Genomic DNA, 20,402 nt, shown 5'->3' on the forward strand with positions numbered 1-20,402 from the left:
ACTCTTTCTGTTATGGAGGCATCATCATTAAGAAATACATGGGCTATGGTTGTAGTCTGTCTTTCTGTACACTTTAATGGGGTGGCAGAATCAGAGGTCAGAGGTCAGAGAGGAGACTCACCTTCCCCAAAGGATCAGCATCCTCTGTCACTCTGGGACTCTGGGACTGGCATTATAGAAGCATTAGCATTCTATTATGCTCACGTAACAGCTAGTTATGTTCTCAATAATGATTTCAACAATTCAAACTACATTCGAGTGACCTTCTCAGGGCAAATTTGAGATTGTTCTGGTGTATTAGTAAATGAATACGCGACCAAACGGCCATCCATCATTAACACCATGTGTGAACAGCCTTCTAGCCATTTGGACACTTCTCTGGCAGATGGGGGTTGTGATGACACTTGGCTCAATACATTGCTTGCTGTCCCTATTATGATGAAGACACTCCCCTGGCTTTTGGCTTGGCTCAATAATACCGTCCCCAGATCTGTTAATATCAGCTGTCTAACTGTGCAATGGAAACTTTAAGAGTATTGTATGATGGGTATTGAGAATTTTTATGAGTAAAAGATTGTTTGGTAATATTTGGATATGATGTGTTTGTGACAGGACCTCAGATTCGAGAGTGATTGTTGGCTTTAGCTCCCAGAGCTCATGTTTATTCGGTGTTTTCCAGTGTCAGCCATATGCAGAAAATATCTACTGTACTGTGTGTAGAAGTGGATGAGTGAAGGCATCGCTAGGAGCAGCAGTGTTTCATGCGTGTATTCACGAGTGAGACATCTCTTCTAAAATCTGTCTTTTTAAGTCTTCTGTTTGTCAAATTTTTCTGTTTTTTACTATAATGGAACTGTAATCCAACATTCGATCATAGACTTGCATGCTCTTGACAGCACCAAGAAAGGCAGCTCCCTTGGGGGAGTCGATATACACTGAGTGTTCAAAACATAAGGAACACTGCTCTTTCCATGGCATAGACTGGCCAGGTGAATCCAGGTGAAAGCTATGATCCCTTATTGATGTCACCTGTTAAATCCACTTCAATCAGTGTAGCTGAAGGGGAGGAGACAGAATAATGAAGGATTTTTTAAGCCTTGAGACAATTAAGACATGGATTGTGTATGTGTGCCATTCAGAGGGTGAATGGGCAAGACAAAATATTTAAGTGCCTTTGAACGGAGTATGGTAGTAGGTGCCGGGCACACCGGTTTGAGTGTGTCAAGAACTGCAACGCTGCTGGGTTTTTCACGCTCAACAGTTTCCCATATCTATCAAGAATGGTCCACAGCCCAAACGACATCAAGCCAACTTGACACAACTGTGGAGTCAACATGGGCCAGCATCCCTGTTGAACGCTTTCGACACCTTGTAGAGTCCATGCCCCGACGAATTGAGGTTGTTCTGAGGGCAAAAGTGGGTGCAACTCAATATTACAAAGGTATTTCTAATGTTTTGTCAACTCAGTGTACATGCTTATGATGCAGGGTCGCTACAGTACAATGCATTCTGTACTGGGTGTGTGATTAGCCTAGCTAGAAGCTGGGGGATAGATTTCTATGTGCAGAGGATTCCAGCCGGTTGGTGCTTAGGATTCCAGCCAAGTTTAACCATATTTTATGGGCTCCGGTCAAAAGCAGTGCACTAAATAGGGAATAGGGTGTCATTTGGGACGCAACCATGGTTTTGATCAGTTTAGACAGAAGGCTACAACATGCTGTGTCGTTAAGACGAACAGTCTCTTTGGCAAACCTTAGTGTTTATCGCTGCATTGTTCCAGCAGCACAATACCCTCATGATTTATGTACTTAACAGTAATGATCTGTTTATCACCAGTGACATAAAGAGGAGATGCATTCACAATACTACTAACTAGATTAATTCCTCGTACACAAACACACACACACATACACACATATTATGTCTATCTCCGATAAGCTACCCAGGAAAGGGCTAAGAATAGCCGATATTAATATATGTAGCCTTAGAAATAAGGTTCATGAAATCAATAACTTGCCAACATCGGATAACATTCATATACTGGCCATCTCTGAAACTCACTAAGATAATTCCTTTGATGATATAGCAGCAACAATGCAAGGATATAATATCTATAGAAAAGACAGGAATCGGGGAGGTTTTTCTGTTTATGTTCAGAGCCATATTCCTGTAGAGCTTAGAGAGGATCTCATGTCAAATGTTGTTGAAGTGTTGTGGTTGCAAGTTCACCTGCCTCATCTAAAGCCTTTGGGGTGCTGCTATAGGCCACCAAGTGCTAACAGTCAGTATTTGGATAATATGTGTGCAATGCTTGATAATGTGTGTGATGTCAACAGAGGTCTATTTTCTGGGTGACCTGAACATTGACTGGTTAGCAACTAGCTGTCCTCTCAAGAGGAAGCTTCTAATTGTGACAAATGCCTGTAATATGACTCAGGTTATTACTCAACCAACTAGAGTGCATACCAATAGTGTTGGATCCATAGAGATCATATTAAATTACTAGAGAGGCTATGTCATAAACCCTCAAAGTTCCATAATGGGGCAAAGATTACAGCCATCTTGGTCAGGGAGAAATCCAAAACAGTCTAATTGGAATGAATGGCAGTAGAGGCATAATCCTGATTTTACATATGCAGATAAAAGTGAGGCATGTGATGTATCAGAAATTGTGTAATGGAATAATAGTCAACCTAAAATATTGTCATACAATTATAAATACAGTTTATACAGGTTCTATACCAATTTCCGGTATAAATAGCCTCTAAAATATATGTAAACAGACCATAAATGTCTCCAGATTTTGTTTTATTGGAAAACTGTGAGTGCTATTATGATACAATATCAGTACTTGTTGCATTTACAACTTGTCTAAGTCCTATCATCAACTGAACCAGTGTATGGATGTGGATTGACTGCATCGTTGAATGGAATGTTGTCATATTGGCAGTTAATTAGAGCATTTTATGGAATCATTCCTCTAAAACTGGCTGGCTAGCTAGCTAACACACATACAGTGCAGATAAATTATTCACATTCATTGTTTTACACTATATCTTATGACAGCACTGGCAAACTATGGTTGACCAACTCCCTGACCAACATGGCTGACCTTTGGACCATCATAAGAAGGTTTACATAAATTGTAGTATTCTAATTCCTAATTATATGGTTGGATCTGTGACATCCACTTGTATTCATCATATCTTCACTAATGCTGCAGAGCTTTGCTCCAAAGCAATATCAGTTCCCATTGGCTATAGTGACCATAACTTTGTGGCAATAACAAGGAAAGCCAAAGTGTCAAAGGTTGGGCCTAAAGTAATTTATAAGAGATTATACAAAATGTTTTATTTTGTTGAAGATGTAAAAAATGTATGTTGGTCTGATGTGTAGAGGAAGTGAATCCAGATGCAGCACTGGAAGTGTTTGTAAAATGATTCATGCCAATTGTTGAAACCCATGCACCTGTTAAGAAACTAACTGTGAGAACTGATTGGGGATCCAAATCAATAAATAAAAAACATTGAACAGTGAACCATCATATTTTTGTATAAAATATCTAATAATGAAAGAGAAGGATTGCTGTATTGAATTTGGTCAAGTTAGTGTGGGAGATGTGGGACAACTATTTTTATTCATCAATAATGATAAGCCACCAGGTATAGACAACTTTGATGGGAAGCTATTGAGAATGGTAGCAGACTGCATTGCCACCCCTATTTGCTATATCTTTAACCAAAGCCTAAAGGAGTGTGTGTGTCCACAGGCGTGGAAGGAAGCTAAAGTAATTCCACTGGGTAAAAATAGTAAGGCACCCTTTGCTGGCTCTAACTGCCACCCAATCAGTTTGCTGCCTGTTCTTAGTAAACTGATGGAGAGGATTGTGTTTGACCAAATACAATGCAATTTTTCAGAGAACAAGTTAACTACTGACCTTCAGCATGCATATAGAGAAGGGCACCCAACTTGTACTGCACTGACTCAGATGACTGATGATTGGTTAAAATAAATGGATTATAAGATGATAGTTGGAGCTGTATTGTTAGATTTCAGTGTAGCCTTTGATGTTATTGATCATATTGTTATTGAAAAAACTTGCCATGGCTTTACATCACCTGCCATCACATGGTTGGAGAGTTATTTATCCAATAGAACCCAGAGAGTGTTCTTCAATGGAAGCTTCTCTAACATCAGACATGTACAGTGCGGTGTCCCTCTGGGTAGTTGCATTGGGCTGTTACTCATCTCTATTTTTACAAATGATTTGCCACTGGTCTTACACGAAGCTAGAATGACTATGTATGCGCATGATTCCACACTCTACATGTCAGCTCCCAAAGCCAGTGAGCTCACAGAAATTCTATTTAAGGAGTTACAGTCAGTATCAGAATGGGTGATAAATAATAAACCGGTCTTAAAGATACCCTATGCAGAAAACTCTCCGGCATTTCCTGGTTGCTAGAATTATAATAGTTTCAGTTTATGTGACAAAATAAGCAAGTATAATATAGAGAATCATTTTACCATCTAAACCGCTGTGAAATATATTTTACATACCCAAAAATATTGTATTTTCAGCTGTTTGAAACTGGTGTACAAAACTGAAAGTAAAAGAAGCAAAAACGAAACTTAAGAATGGGAACATAGAAATAGCGCATATTGTTCCTATCTACCTATTCTTAGATTTGCTTTCAATGGCAATGATAGATCTGTAATTCATATTTCTATACTGAACAAAAATCTAAACGCAACATGCAACAATTTCAAAGATTTTACTGAGTTACAGTTCAAATAAGGAAATTAGTCAATTGAAATATATAAATTAGGCCCTAATCTATGGCTCTCACGTGACTGGGGAGCCAGGCCCTGCCAATAAGAATTAGTTTTTCCCCACAAAAGGGCTTTATTACAGACAGAAATATTCCTATTTCTGTGGCATTGTGTTGTGTGACAAAACTGCACATTTTAGAGAGGCCTTTTATTGTCCCCAACACAAGGTGCACCTGTGTAATGATCATGCTGTTTAATCAGCTTCTTGAAATGCCACACCTGTCAGGTGGATGGATTATCTTGGCAAAGTAGAAATGGTCACTAACAGGGATGTAAACACATTTGTGCACAACATTTGAGAAAAATACGTTTTTTGTGTGTATGGAAAATTTCTTGGATCTTTTATTTCAGCTCATGAAACATGGGACCAACACTTTACATGTTGCGTTTATATTTTTGTTTAGTGTATATTAATTTAGTTACATATTGCAGCTTTAAATACATCTAAAACTAACAGCATTGTATTTGGTTCAAAACATTTTCTAAGACCTAAACCTCAACTGGAGTTGTGCATAAAGGGTGTGACTAGGGCTGTTACGGTGACCGTATTACTGCCACACTAGCTGTCACACAAACTGAGTCACAAACGCAGTCAAATTCCACTTGAACGTGTAGTCACGGTAACTAGGCTTCTCGAAAACTGTGCTCTGATGCTGCTAATGGTCATTAGTAGCCTACCAAACTTGCTAACTGCCTGTCGCCTAATGGCATGTCCCTCTAATCACTCTCTAATCATTCTGGCATCAATGCAAATGCAATCGAAAATCTAATCAAACACTTCATAAGAGCCCATGAGCTCATGTTGCACAACATTTCTATAGGCTACGCAATTGCGTGAGAAAAAATAGTTTTGATGGCCTCTATTAAAAAGAGGATCCCATCATCTTTCTATAGGCTAGGCCTACTATATTTATTTCTCAACTTTCCTAATATTAAGCACATTGCTTTACTTTACAACAGGAGTTGCCTACCTGGCTGGCATGAAAATGAACCATGGGAAAAGCGTCCTCGATTCGCTATTTAAGTGCATACAGATGACGTATTTTTTCCCCCCCAGTTCGGACAGGTGCATGATAATGGTCCATTCTAAATCAAAACTAATTCCACACATATATTTAGTATACACTACCGGTCAAAAGTTTTAGAACACCTATTCGTTCAAGGGTTTTTCTTTATTTTCTATATAGTGAAGACATCAAAACGATAAGATAACGCATATGGAATCATGTAGTAACCAAAAAAGTGTTAAACAAATCAAAATATATGTTATATTTGAGATTCAATTCAAGGTCAAGCCCTGTCTGGACCCTGGTGCGGGAGGCCCCGACCCTGGAGAGGGGCTGACTTCTGGGTCTGAAGTGGAGCCGCTAACCGGAGCAGAACTGGACCCAGGTGGAGCGGACTGCTCTGGCTCCGGAGTGGAGCCGCTGACCGGAGCTGGCTTGGGCACCGGTGGAGCGGACTGCTCTTGCTCCGGAGTGGATCCGCTGACCGGAGCTGGACTAGGCACCGGTGGAGCGGACTGCTCTGGCACCGGAGTGGAGCAGCTGACCGGAGCTGGACTGGGAACACTAACTACTGGTCTGGTGCGAGGAGCAGGCACGGGTCGTGCCGGACTGGAGACACGCACCACTGGTTTGGTGCGAGGAGCAGGTACGGGCCATACTGGACTGGACACGCGCACCACTGGTTTGGTACGGGGAGCAGGTGCGGGGCGTACCGGGCTGGCGACACGCACCACTGGTTTGGTGCGGGGAGCAGGTACGGGCTGGACTGGATACACGCACCACTGGTTTGATGCGGCGAGCAGGTACGGGGCTTACCGGGCTGGCGACAGGCACCACTGGTTTGGTGCGGGGAGCAGGTACGGGCCGTACTGGACTGGATACGCGCACCACTGGTTTGGTGCGGGGAGCAGGTACGGGGCGTACCGGGCTGGCGACAGGCACCACTGGTTTGGTGCGAGGAGCTGGCACAGGCTGTACCGGACTGTGGAGGCGCACTGGAGGTCTGGAGCTTAGAGCTGGCACAACCCGTCCTGGCTGGATGGCCACTTTAGCACAGCACGTGCGGGGCGCTGGCACAGGACGCACTGTGCTGTGAACACGCACTGGCGACACAGTGCGTAGGACTGGCACAGGATATACTGGACCATGGAGGCGCACTGGAGACCAGGAGCGTTGAGCCGGCACAACCCGTCCTGGCTGGATGCCCACTTTCGTACGACACGTGCGGGGCACTGGCACAGGACGCACTGGGCTGTGAATGCGCACTGGCGACACAGTGCGTATCTCCGCATACCTAGGTTCCTCAATGAACACACGCTCCTTTTGTTGCCTGACCAGCCCCTCTCTCCGTGCATCCACCACTTCCTTCTCCCTACGGGCCTCCTGCAGCGCCTCCTCTTGAAGGGATCTCTCCTGCTCTATCCCCGCTATCAGCCCCCGTAATGTGGTGGCCTCCTCTCTTAAACTGCAGATCCGCCCTTTCACGGCCTCCTGCTGCCTCGTCGTTCACCCCGTGTGCACCCCCAAAAATGTTTCTTGAGGCTGCTTCTCGGGCTTTCTTCGTGACCGAGTCCTTTTGAGTCGCCGTTTCTCCTCTCCTGCCTGGGCTTCCTCCTTCACCCAGGGTCCTCTACCAGCCAATATCTCCCCCCAAGTCCAATATGTCTTTCCCACCTGTGTCCAGGGTGTCTGCTGCTCCTGGGTACGCTGCTTGGTCCTTGTTTGGTGGGATCTTCTGTCACGATCGTTGAGAGACGGGTCAGACCAAGGTGCAGCGTGGTATGCGTACATGTTTATTAAGATGAATAAACACTTTACAAAATAACAAAACAACGAAACGTGAAGCTCAAACAGTGGCTACACACAACAAGCCAAACACGAGTCAAGATCCCACAACTAAGGTAGGCAAAATGGCTACCTAAGTATGATCCCCAATCAGAGACAACGATCGACAGCTGCCTCTGATTGGGAACCACACCCGGCCAACATAGATCTACACATACTAGAACCTAAACATAGAATCTAATAACATAGATCTCAAACAACACTCACACCCTGACCCAACCAACAAGAGTTCTCTCGATCAGGGCGTGACACTGGCATAGGCCTACATAGGCACGTGAGTTTCAAGTTTGGGGAAGAAAATGTTCACCATAGAAATGCACCTTTATAATAAAGCATTACATGCGTCATCGCATTTGCAGACGTATGTAAGATAGCCTACTATTTGTGATGTGATGAGTAGATTGGATAGTCATAATTTAGGCTAATAATATAACTCGATCACTGTTTGCAAAATATACCGTTCAATGCATGGCTGAGCATGTATAGCTTAGAGTAGGCCTAGGCTATATCAGATATGTTTCTTATTTCTTTGCATGGGGAAAATGTGGCCTTTTATAAACACATTTCATGCAATTCTACTACACTTTAGATGACTGGAGACATTAGCAGAATCTTTTTTAATACGACAAATTAAAGGGTTGGCTACTTTGCTGACACTGACAAACAGATCAATAAAAGTGACATTGTCCATATAATAGGCCTATGAGAAGGGGAGACACAAATAGAATATGACATCCATCTAAACTGGAGGAGGAAATGTATTGTCCAAAAACAAACTTTTAAGTAGCACTTACCCAACAATGGTAAATAGTGAATTTGCGCAGTACTCGCTGGGGATATTACCGATGCTCTCCACTGGTGCCAATAAGATAGGCTCTACTGTTGTTCTCTCAATTAAATTGTGAATTTTTAATATTAAAAGACAGATTAGTCTTTTCAATGTCTTTTCTTTACAGCTATAACCATTTTCTTTCCAAACTATGTTTTCCTGTGATTATATTTTGAAATATTGCGAGATGCCTGGGTTGACCTCTCTACTTAGCGTGCGTTGCCTTTCCTTCTGACTGTAGGCAATGCGATTTAAAACAATCCACAACTCATATTTTTTAAGAATCATCCTCTGTGGACAAATCAAGCTCTAGTAGTCTATTTTGAATGATTTTATTTATTTCTGTATAGAGGCTAGTTAGGTTAAATCATTTTGGCAATTTAATTCACTTTACTTTAGGGAAATTTTCCCCTAGCCTTATCGTAACCACACGTAACCTCCATTCGCTATTCGAGTGCAGGCTATGGATGACATGTTTTGTTTTTGTGCACCATTCGAAATAAAACATAATTCCACACATATAGGCTATTAGTAGGCTATATGTAAAAAAACAGATTCAATTAAGAATAGTCTGATGGGTGAGAATATTATAAAGTGCTTGTCAAATTGTGAATAAGAGACTGATGAAGTGTGTGCAGCCTGCGCAAGAAACAAAGCAGAGCTCATGCCTTTCATGCAACTTTTTTCAAATCATCATTAGAGTCGCATCATGCAGCCTTAGAATGTATTAAAAATCTAAACATATAGCCCAATGTTTGTATCACAACTAAAGTTGCATAAATAACTCTACATTATGCACATAGGAGGACCTGTTTCTTTGTTAACCGCTCAACATAGAATAGCCGCATGTGAGCACCTCAGAAATCGTTTAGGGGAAAATATCCTTTCTATTTTATTCAGCTATGTTCAATTGTATTCTTCTTACTATAAAATAATATAAAATAATGCCACGGAATTCTAAGCAAATCTTGTCGGCATAGACAGATCAGGGCCTAACATAAGGACAACTCAGAATATGCTATTCGGTTTTTCTGAAATGGGCTATATTTTCTTCATATCATGTTTCTTTAGACCTGTCTAAAGTAAATAATGGATTAATTGTGATGGTGTAGGCTTGTTTAAATTGATTTATTAGACTTTTTGATAAAATGTAGATGTTCCAAAGGTCCACATCAGTGGCTTGTAGGCTATGCGTGGAAGCCAGGAAATGCTAAACATGTTTATGTTAATTCACGGTCAATTACCGTGAGACCGGCAGCTATTTGCATGACAATCACCGGCTGACGAAATGTCATGACCATCACAGCCGAGGTGTGGCCATTGAGCAAGTTGAGGAAGCTAAACTTAGTGTACAAGTATAACATTGGATGGTCAATGATCATGGTCAAGTCATATAGACAATGTTCTTGTAAAAATATGTTCTGCGTTTTTGACACAAAAATCAACTGTACTAATTGTTCAGGCTCTGGTCTTGTCCCATCTTGATTACTGTCTGATAATATGGTCAAGTGCAGCAAAGAAAGACCTAGCAAAGCTGCAACTGGCTCAAAACAGAGCAGCACACCTTGCCCTTAACTGCACATACAGAACTAACATCAACAACATGTATGCCAGTCTTTCCTGGTTGAGGGTTGACTAGAGATGAACTGCTTCTCTACTAGTTTTTATGAGAAATATTACTGTGATTAAAATTCCAGATTGTCTGCATAATCAAATAACATACAGCTCAGACACCCATACATACCCATACATACCCCACAAGACATGCCACCAGGGGTCTCTTCACAGTCCCCAAGTCCAAAACGAATTCTCAGCAATGCACAGTATTATACAGAGCCATGATCGCATGTCCCATCTTTCAATTACTTAAGCAAACAGCAACATTCATTTTTTAAAATAAAACAACACCTCATGGCACAATAGGGATTGGGAAATGACACATACACACAAACACACAATCTACACACATTATTCTTTAATTGTATTGTTTGTATATCGTTGTATTTTCGTTTGTGTGACTGTTCTTGTCTATCAGTCTATCAGTGTTGTGTTACTTGTCATCTTTTATGTTTTTGTGTAGACCCCAGGAAGAATAGCTGCTGCAAATAAACCAAACCCCACTCAAATGCACTCACGCACACACACACACACACTGTGTGTCTTTGCCATTAATGGACCCCCTCCTCCATTACTGACCAGGCCTGTGCAGTGAGCAGAGCAGCCTGTCAATACTGACAGCATATTTAACATTGTGTTATAGGAAAAGTAATAGACCTGATTGAGTGGCTTGAAATAATGATATATTAGACAACAGCACAGGGAACTACAGACTGGTTGAACACCTCAGTGACCACCTCTGAGCAGGAACTGTTCATTAGACAGCAGCACAGTATAATACAGGATGGTTGAAATACCACCAGAGACCTCCAAGCAGGAAATACTGAAAAACCTAGCCTACACCATACAACAAGGAATGCCACGGCTAATGGAACTGAAGATAGAGTGCATTTGGAAAGTGTTCAGACTTTTGGCTTTTTCCACATTTTGTTACGTTTCAGCCTTATTCTAAAATTGATTAAATATTTTAATTCAATAGTTTTCCTCATCAATCTACACACAATACCCCATAATGACAAAGAAAAAGAAAACAGGTTTTTAGACATTTTTGCAAATGTATTTTTTTTTAACCCGGAAATATAACATTTACATAAGTATTCAGACCCTTTACTCAGTTCTTTGTTGAAGCACCTTTGGCAGCGATTACAGCCTCGAGTCTTCTTGGTTATGACACTACAAGCTTGGCACACCTGTATTTGGGGAGTTTCTCCCATTCTTCTCTGCAGATCCTCTCAAGCTCTGTCAGGTTGGATGGGGAGCGTCACACCCTATCTTCAGGTCTCTCCAGAGATGTTAGATCGGGTTCAAGTCCGGGCTCTGGCTGGGCCACTCAAGGACATTCAGAGACTTACATTTACGTCATTTAGCAGACGCTCTTATCCAGAGTTAGTTAGTGAGTGCATGCATAATTTTTTATACTGGCTCCCCGTGGGAATCGAACCCACAACCCTGGTGTTGCAAACGCCATGCTCTACCAACTGAGCTACATCCCTGGGTTGTCTTGGCTGTGTGCTTAGGGTCGTTGTCCTGTTGGAAGGTGAACCCTCGCCCCAGTCTGAGGTCCTTAGCGCTCTGGAGCAGGTTTTTATCAAGGATCGCTCAGTACTTTGCTCCGTTCATCTTTCCCTCAATCCTGACTAGTCTCCCAGTCCCTGCCGCTGAAAAACATCCCCACAGCATGATGCTGCCACAACCATGCTTCACCGTAGGGATGGTGCCAGGTTTCCTCCAGACGTGACGCTTGGCATTCAGGCCAAAGAGTTCAATTTTGGTTTCATCAGACCAGAGAATCTTGTTTCTCATGGGCTGAGAGTTTTTAGGTGTCTTTTGGCAAACTCCAAGCGGGCTGTCATGTGCCTTTTTACTGAGGAGTGGCTTCCGTCTGGCCACTCTACCATAAAGGCCTCATTGGTGGAGTGCTGCAGAGATGGTTGTCCTTCTCCACAGAGGAACTCTAGAGCACTATCAGAGTGACCATTGGGTTCTTGGTCAAGGCCCTTCTCCCCCGATTACTCAGTTTGGCCGGGTGGCCAGCTCTAGGAAGAGTCTTGGTGGTTCCAAACTTCTTCCATTTAAGAATGATGGAGGCCACTGTGTTCTTGGGGTCCTTCCATGCTGCAGAAATTTTTTGGTACCCTACCCCAAATCTGTGCCTCGATACAATCCTGGCTCTACGGACAATTCCTTCGACCTCATGGCTTGGTTTTTGCTCTGACATGCACTGTCAACTGTAGGACCTTATACAGTGGGGGAAAAAAGTATTTAGTCAGCCACCAATTGTGCAAGTTCTCGCACTTAAAAAGATGAGAGACGCCTGTAATTTTCATCATAGGTACACGTCAATTATGACAGACAAAATGAGAAAAAAAAATCCAGAAAATCACATTGTAGGATTTTTTATGAATTTATTTCCAAATTATGGTGGAAAATAAGTATTTGGTCAATAACAAAAGTTTCTCAATACTTTGTTATATACCCTTTGTTGGCAATGACACAGGTCAAACGTTTTCTGTAAGTCTTCACAAGGTTTTCACACACTGTTGCTGGTATTTTGGCCCATTCCTCCATGCAGATCTCCTCTAGAGCAGTGATGTTTTGGGGCTGTCGCTGGGCAACACGGACTTTCAACTCCCTCCAAAGATTTTCTATGGGGTTGAGATCTGGAGACTGGCTAGGCCACTCCAGGACCTTGAAATGATTCTTACGAAGCCACCCCTTCGTTGCCTGGGTGTTTGGGATCATTGTCATGCTGAAAGACCCAGCCACGTTTCATCTTCAATGCCCTTGCTGATGGAAGGAGGTTTTCACTCAAACTCTCACAATACATGGCCCCATTAATTCTTTCCTTTACACGGATCAGTCATCCTGGTCCCTTTGCAGAAAAACAGCCCCAACGCATGATGTTTCCACCCCCATACTTCACAGTAGGTATGGTGTTCTTTGGATGCAACTCAGCATTCTTTGTCCTCCAAACACGACGAGTTGAGTTTTTACCAAAAAGTTCTATTTTGGTTTCATCTGACCATATGACATTCTCCCAATCCTCTTCTGGATCATCCAAATGCACTCTAGCAAACTTCAGACGGGCCTGGACATGTACTGGCTTAAGCAGGGGGACACGTCTGGCATTGCAGGATTTGAGTCCCTGGCGGCGTAGTGTGTTACTGATGGTAGGCTTTGTTACTTTGGTCCCAGCTCTCTGCAGGTCATTCACTAGGTCCCACCGTGTGGTTCTGGGATTTTTGCTCACCGTTCTTGTGATCATTTTGACCCCACGGGGTGAGATCTTGCGTGGAGCCCCAGATCGAGGGAGATTATCAGTGGTCTTGTATGTCTTCCATTTCCTAATAATTGCTCCCACAGTTGATTTCTTCAAACCAAGCTGCTTACCTATTGCAGATTCATTCTTCCCAGCCTGGTGCAGGTCTACAATTTTGTTTCTGGTGTCCTTTGACAGCTCTTTGGTCTTGGCCATAGTGGAGTTTGGAGTGTGACTGTTTGCGGTTGTGGACAGGTGTCTTTTATACTGATAACAAGTTCAAACAGGTGCCATTAATACAGGTAACGAGTGGAGGACAGAGGAGCCTCTTAAAGAAGGAAGTTACAGGTCTGTGAGAGCCAGAAATCTTGCTTGTTTGTAGGTGACCAAATACTTATTTTCCACCATAATCTGCAAATAAATTCATAAAAAATCCTACAATGTGATTTTCTGGATTAATTTTTCTCAATTTGTCTGTCATAGTTGACGTGTACCTATGATGAAAATTACAGGCCTCTCTCATCTTTTTAAGTGGGAGAACTTGCACAATTGGTGGCTGACTAAATACTTTTTCCCCCCACTGTATAGACAGGTGTGTGCCTTTCCAAATCATGTCTAATCAATTGAATTTACCACAGGTGGACTCCATTCAAGTTGTAGAAACATCTCAAGGATGATCAATGGAAACAGGATGCACCTGAGCTCAATTTAGAGTCTCATAGCAAAGGGTCTGAATACTTATGTAAATAAGGCATTTATTTTCTTCTCTTTTTTATAGATTTGCAAACATTTCTAGAAACCTGTTGTTACTTTTTCATTATTGGGGTATTGTGTGTAGATTGCTGAGAAAAAAAAATATCTAATGCATTTTAGAATAAGGCTGTAACGTAACAAAATGTGGAAAAAGTAAATAGGTCTGAATCCTTTCCGAAGGCACTGTATCTAATCACCTTCAATGTCAGTCAGACCTCAGTACTTTGCCATGTTTTTCTGGGTTGTTGCATTTCTATTTTAAGGGTTGTGGTTTCATACACTATATCAGGCCAGTCATTGAGTCATGAAGAGATGCTGACTTCATGACTTTGCCAAGTTCAGATCAACTTGTTGGAGAGTTGTATCCCTGGGGTTAAGGAGTTGTTACAGCATACTTTAATGAACGTTAAGGGAAGATGTAGATTTCCGCCTAAATAGACATGCCCCAAGGTAATTATTTTTCATGACTTGGCTATAAACAATAACTAGTAATGCAGCATAGTTTTAGAAAGTTCTGGAACTCACCTTTCTGGTAACAATACTTATACATTGCTTAGGTGTATTCACTTTTGAGGACACATCATATATGATGTTTTTCCTATTCAACAAAAGTGGGGTAATAGGGCATGACATGACTAAAATGCTTTCTAGAGATAGTAACAATCAAATTTAAAATGATTTACCATAAGATTTCACCTTTCTTATAACATTCTAATAAATATGATCACACTTAATGACAGTACAATATTGGCACCATTTCATAAAACTGACGACAGAGACTTTTCTCCAAAACGTCCTTTGAGCAATGCAAAGACATCATTCAAATGGCTGCAGACTCGTTACAACTTCATCTTTAATCACAAAGTGATTTTGTCCTTCTGTGACCAAGAGAAAGTGGTCTTGTTTAAATTCTACTAAATTATTTTGTAGTTTTTCATGTTGAAAGCTCTGAGAACATGACAGCGAAATGAGACTGCTTTTGCTAAAATCGCTAGACTCTTCCGTTTCATTCGTATTGCAATCGGAGCTGCGTGCTCCACAACCAGAGCAAAAATATCCTTTGTCTGGATAGGCCAGAAAATGTGACGTATCGCTTGCAATGCAAATGAGGTGTCAGATTTCACATACTGGATCTCATCGGCGTGTGGGAGACAGCATTAGAAGTGGGACAACCAGACCTTTCACAGAGTGCACAGGCATGGATACTGTGTCTTTCACAGAGTGCGCTGTACACAGAAATGTCTGTCGGAACTGGTCCAGAACCACTCAAGGTCCCCTAAATAGTCGCCCTAATGGCTAAGAAGCTTTAGTTAAGGTTGTGATTTTAATATTTCTGTCCAGTCTTTGAGTGATGAAGGGATGTTGACTTTGCCAAGATTAGATCAGCTTGATAGTGAGTTGTTGTTAAGAGATGTAACAGCCGTGGGAATACGTGTTGTTACACCTGTATTTTATGGCTGTGATGCTATGTTTCTGTCCAGTCATTGCGTGATGTAGCGATGTAGACTGTAACCTAGGTGTCTTGTCTTCTGTGTTGCAGGTGAACCAGGAAAATGTAGTGAAGGTGGGCCACAAACAGGTGGTCAATACGATACGACACGGGGGAAACCGGCTCATCATCAAAGTGGTGACGGTTAGCAGGAATCTGGACCCTGATGACACGGCCAGGAAGAAAGGTAAGCTTCTTATCCTCTCTCTCTCTCCCTCTCTCTCCCACCATGCTGCTCTGCCCTACACCGCCCGTCTGATTAGTTGGGGTGAATCCACAGTGAGGGTCCCAGCTAGCCCTCCAAACCAGAACTGGGTTTAAATTATTACAAATACTTCAAATGTGCTTGACCAATAGATAGGCCCAAAACTGCAAACCCCGCAGTCTAGGCAGGCTAGAGCAAATGTATTTTAAAGATTCCAAATAGTATTTGAACCCAGGCCTGTTCTAAACCCTCTTGGCTCGTCCTCATACTGTACCGTACTTTATCAGGAAGCTAGAGCGGTGACCACATTGCAGTTTTTCCTGATGACTGTGCTGATTTTCAGCCTTGAAGTTAAGACGGTGGTTTTACAGTTGGGGGCATTCAAAAAATGTGCCTGTACTGCAGCACAGGTAAAAACATTTCAAAGTTGATGTACTACATTAACTGTCAGGGGCATAATTTAGAAGGGCATTTTTAAGGTATTTTGTTAGATGATTGCTGAACTTGGAGCTTGCTTGGCGTCACCCTACGAGACTTGTGAAGTTGCTGAAGCGTTTTGAAAATGAACTTTTTAATGCGCCCAGCTGTATACTGTAGCTCTCTCATCTGGGGCTTGTTCAGGATGATGTAACGTTACAGAACGCTCAGATAGAAATGTAGGCCTATTGCATAAAACAGAAATGATTTTCTGTCAGATAGAATAGGGAATAGTGTCAGCTCTATTCATTCTATCTTTAACTGCAACGTTCAGAGCACGTCCCTGAATGCACCCCTGCTTTTTCTGTGTTGTGTTGTTGCAGTGCCCACACCTCCTCGCAGGGCTCCCTCCACTGCCCTGTCCATGGCCATGCGCTCCAAATCCATGACATCAGAGCTGGAGGAGTTAGGTAAGAATCAGCAAAGCATCCATACATGGGAGATTATAATTCCAAGAGGTCAAATGCATTTTGTATCCACTTGGTTTGTCCTCTGTGTGTTTGTTTAGTGATGTTATTCTCTGGAAGACATTTTTTAAAAAGTAATTGTGTCCTCCTGATTTGTTTTTCAATATCTGCGACTACAGTGGACAAAGGTACGCAGCATACAGTAGCTACTGTTTAGTCACAGCTGCTCGCAACTGTCTTAAAATAGTTTTGTTCTTTCATTTTTAAATGTTAATTTCCTCCATTTAATATAGTACTATATTTACTCTACTTTGAGGGGGCTCAGGCAATTATGTACTTTGTGAAAAGGCACAAAGGTGTTCTGCTCTGTACCATTTGATCTGAAGAGAGCTGGAGAGAAAACATTTTAACGACAGTGCGGTATCATCTAATGTGATAAAGAGCTCATTAGACAGCATGACTGATCGTTTTGAACAGCTTTGAACGATCATAACAATTGCATAATTCCATGCCATGTCATCATACACCTAACCTAATATGCTTTTGATTATTAATTTACTTAATTGTTGAATTTATTGTTATTGTTTGATTGATTTAACTCAGAGCCGTATACTGTATGTAAATAGCTTTGATTTAACTCACCATTTGAAAAAAACGTTTACCTTATTGTTGACTCATCTGTTTCTTATAACTGTTCTGCAGTAGATGTCTTTTGAAGGTCCAGTCATAGAAATAGCATGAAAGGGTTGATCATTCTACGTCTATGGGATGACCCACGGGGGGGCCAGTATGAAAAATGTATGCACTCACTAATTGTAAGTCGCTCTGGATAAGAGCGTCTGCTAATTGACTAAAATGTCAATTGGATCACAAAAAAATTAAATAAAAATACCGGTCATTCTATGTCTATGGGGCAGGTGTCATGTTTGGAAGCTTTTAAACATGTATACAATTGCTTAATGAAAATACACTATATATACAAAAGTATGTGGACACCCCTTCAAATGTGTGGATTCTGCAATTTCAGCCACACCTGTTGCTGACAGGTGTATAGAATCAAACACACAGCCATGCAATCTCCATAGACAAACATTGGCAGTAGAATGGCCTTACTGAAGAGCTCAGTGACTTTTAACGTGGCACCATCATAGGATGCCACCTTTCCAACAAGTATGTTCGTCAAATTTCTGCCCTGGTAGAGCTGCCCCGGTCAACTGTAAGTGCTGTTATTCTGAAGTGGAAACGTCTAGGAGCAACAACAGCTCAGCCGCGAAGTGGTAGGCCACACAAGCTCACAGAACGGGACGCAGAGTGCTGAAGCGCGTAGCGCGTAAAAATCGTCTCTCCTCGATTGCCACATTCACTACTGAGTTTCAAACTGCCTCTGGAAGCAACGTCAGCACAATAACTGTTTGGGAGCTTCATGAAATGGGTTTCCATGGCCAAGCAGCCGCACACAAGCCTAAGATTACCATGCGCAATGCCAAGCGTCGGCTGGAGTGGTGTAAAGCTCGCCGGACTTTGGAGTAGTGGAAACGCGTTCTCTGGCATTCCGACTGACAAATCTGGGTTTGGCGGATGCCAGGAGAACGCTACCTGCCCCAATGCATAGTGCCAACTGTAACGTGTGGTGGAGGAGGAATAATGGTTTGGGGCTGTTTTTCTTGGTTCGGGCTAGACCCCTTAGTTCCAGTGAAGGGAAATCTTAACGCTACAGCATACAATGACATTCTAGACGATTCTGTGCTTCCAACTTTGTGCCAACAGTTTGGGGAAGTTCCTTCACTGTTTCAGCATGACAATGCCCCTGTGCACAAAGCGAGGTCCATACAGAAATGGTTTGTTGAGATCGGTGTGGAAGAACTTGACTGGCCTGCACAGAGCCCTGACCTCAACCCCATCGAACACCTTTGGGATGAATTGGAACGCAGACTGCGAGCCAGGCCTAATCGCCCAACAACAGTGCCAGACCTCAATAATGCTCTTGTGGCTGAATGGAAGCAAGTCCCCACAGTAATGTTCCAACATCTAGTGGATAGCCTTCTCAGAAGAGTGGAGGCTGTTATAGCAGCAAAGGGGAGACCAACTCCATATTAATGCCCATGATTTTGGAATGAGATGTTCGACGAGCAGGTGTCCACATATTTTTGGTCATGTAGCGTATAAGTAGGCCTATATTTGGCAAAGTAGTGATGAGTAGGGGCGTTATATTATGCTGCTTTACATTACAAGATTCCACTATCTTTGCATAATAGCCTGTGTTCATGGTGAGAGATTATTTTTGTTGATTTCTTTTGATCATAAGTTCTTATATTCTCTTTTTTTTAAGCCACTTTGAGGAAAAAAGTGACCGGTGGTAAGTGTGATAGGCATGCTTTATACATGACATGTTATTTGTATGTCCATAGAATGTACAAAGTACTCTTTCTCTTATTCTCTAGATTCTTATTTCTTTATCAACACAATTTGTACAATTTACTTGCATGCCCACTAAACTGTAAGAGGGCAGGTATGAAGGTGAACTAATGTTTGCTGTCTCAGGGTTGTAAACGGGGGTGCAAGCACATTAAGAACATAAGAAAATACCCTTCTGAACTAGAAGCTTTTTAAAGACTTGTTAGCACATCACAACACTTGATGTCCTTAGCTTTTCACAGCGTTCACAGCGTACGTACTTCAGTTCAGTGTGAGAGTGCAATGCTATTCCCATGCATTATTCATTGCTCTGCCCCTCTTTTAAACACAGTTATGCAAGAACAGGAAAAAAACAACAGCCGAGATATCACATGCGTCCAAAATGGCACCCTATTCCCTTTATAGTGCACTACTTTTGACCAGGGACCTGGTCAAAAGTAGTGCACTACAAAGGGAATAGGGTTCCATTTGGTATGCAGCTCTCATCTTTTACCACAGATTTTTATCCTTCCAAAATAGTTGCACTGTTCTCTGTAATGATAAAAGAATTTGAAACACCTTTATGGAATAAGAACTAGGGGCCTAGATAATGCACAACAGTCAGCTGCACATTTCAAAGAGCAGCTAGCTACCTTCTCAGAATACACTGAGACTTAACTTTAAGGGCACAACACTGTTATACAATGAGCCCACTACAGATAGGCTTTGACTCATACAGAAACAAGGTGTTGCCATGGAAATATTGCTACATACTAGTGTGTCGTTCAATATTGCAGCACAGCATTCTACCTGCAAAACATATTCTCTACAGTCCTGCAGCTTCCTACTCTTAAACTCGTTCTCCAGCTGTATTGGCCTCATTCTGTGTTCACTGCTTCACACCACAACACTGGAGATTTGCAGGAATGCTTCTAGAATTCTAGAATGTGTGGTGACACCAGACACTGAGGTGTCCTAGAATGGCTTCATCAATCCACCAGGGTTTCTTGCTGTCATAAATACTGCAATGTTACTGTAGCCAGAGGATGTGACAGAGAGAGAGAGAGAGATATGGCTTTAGGAAGAGGGGGTGGGTGAGTGGTGGGTGGGTTAGTGGAGGGGGGAGGGTCAGTGATGGTGAGAATGTTTTTAGACAGCCTTGGAATCTTCTCCATCTTTAATCATACAGTACACACATGGTCATGTGTTCAAGCGTAGTATGCAGACAGAGGGATAGCAAGATTTCTCCTTAAGATGTACACTCTTAGAAAAAAAACATACATGCCA

General features: G+C 42.1%; 1 protein-coding gene across 1 annotated transcript in view; it reads left to right on the forward strand.

Annotated features, from left to right (window-relative positions):
* LOC121577180 (SH3 and multiple ankyrin repeat domains protein 2-like) overlaps window positions 1-20,402 on the forward strand; it is a 155,502-nt gene that overhangs the window by 127,191 nt on the left and 7,909 nt on the right. The window contains exons 17-19 of the mRNA XM_041890946.2: window positions 15,684-15,819; window positions 16,638-16,724; window positions 19,051-19,077. Coding sequence (XP_041746880.2) covers window positions 15,684-15,819; window positions 16,638-16,724; window positions 19,051-19,077 — 250 coding nt within the window. The remainder of the gene's footprint in view (window positions 1-15,683; window positions 15,820-16,637; window positions 16,725-19,050; window positions 19,078-20,402) is intronic.

This window comes from Coregonus clupeaformis, chromosome 11, assembly GCF_020615455.1.
Source record: "Coregonus clupeaformis isolate EN_2021a chromosome 11, ASM2061545v1, whole genome shotgun sequence".
NCBI classification, from domain to species: Eukaryota; Metazoa; Chordata; class Actinopteri; order Salmoniformes; family Salmonidae; genus Coregonus; species Coregonus clupeaformis.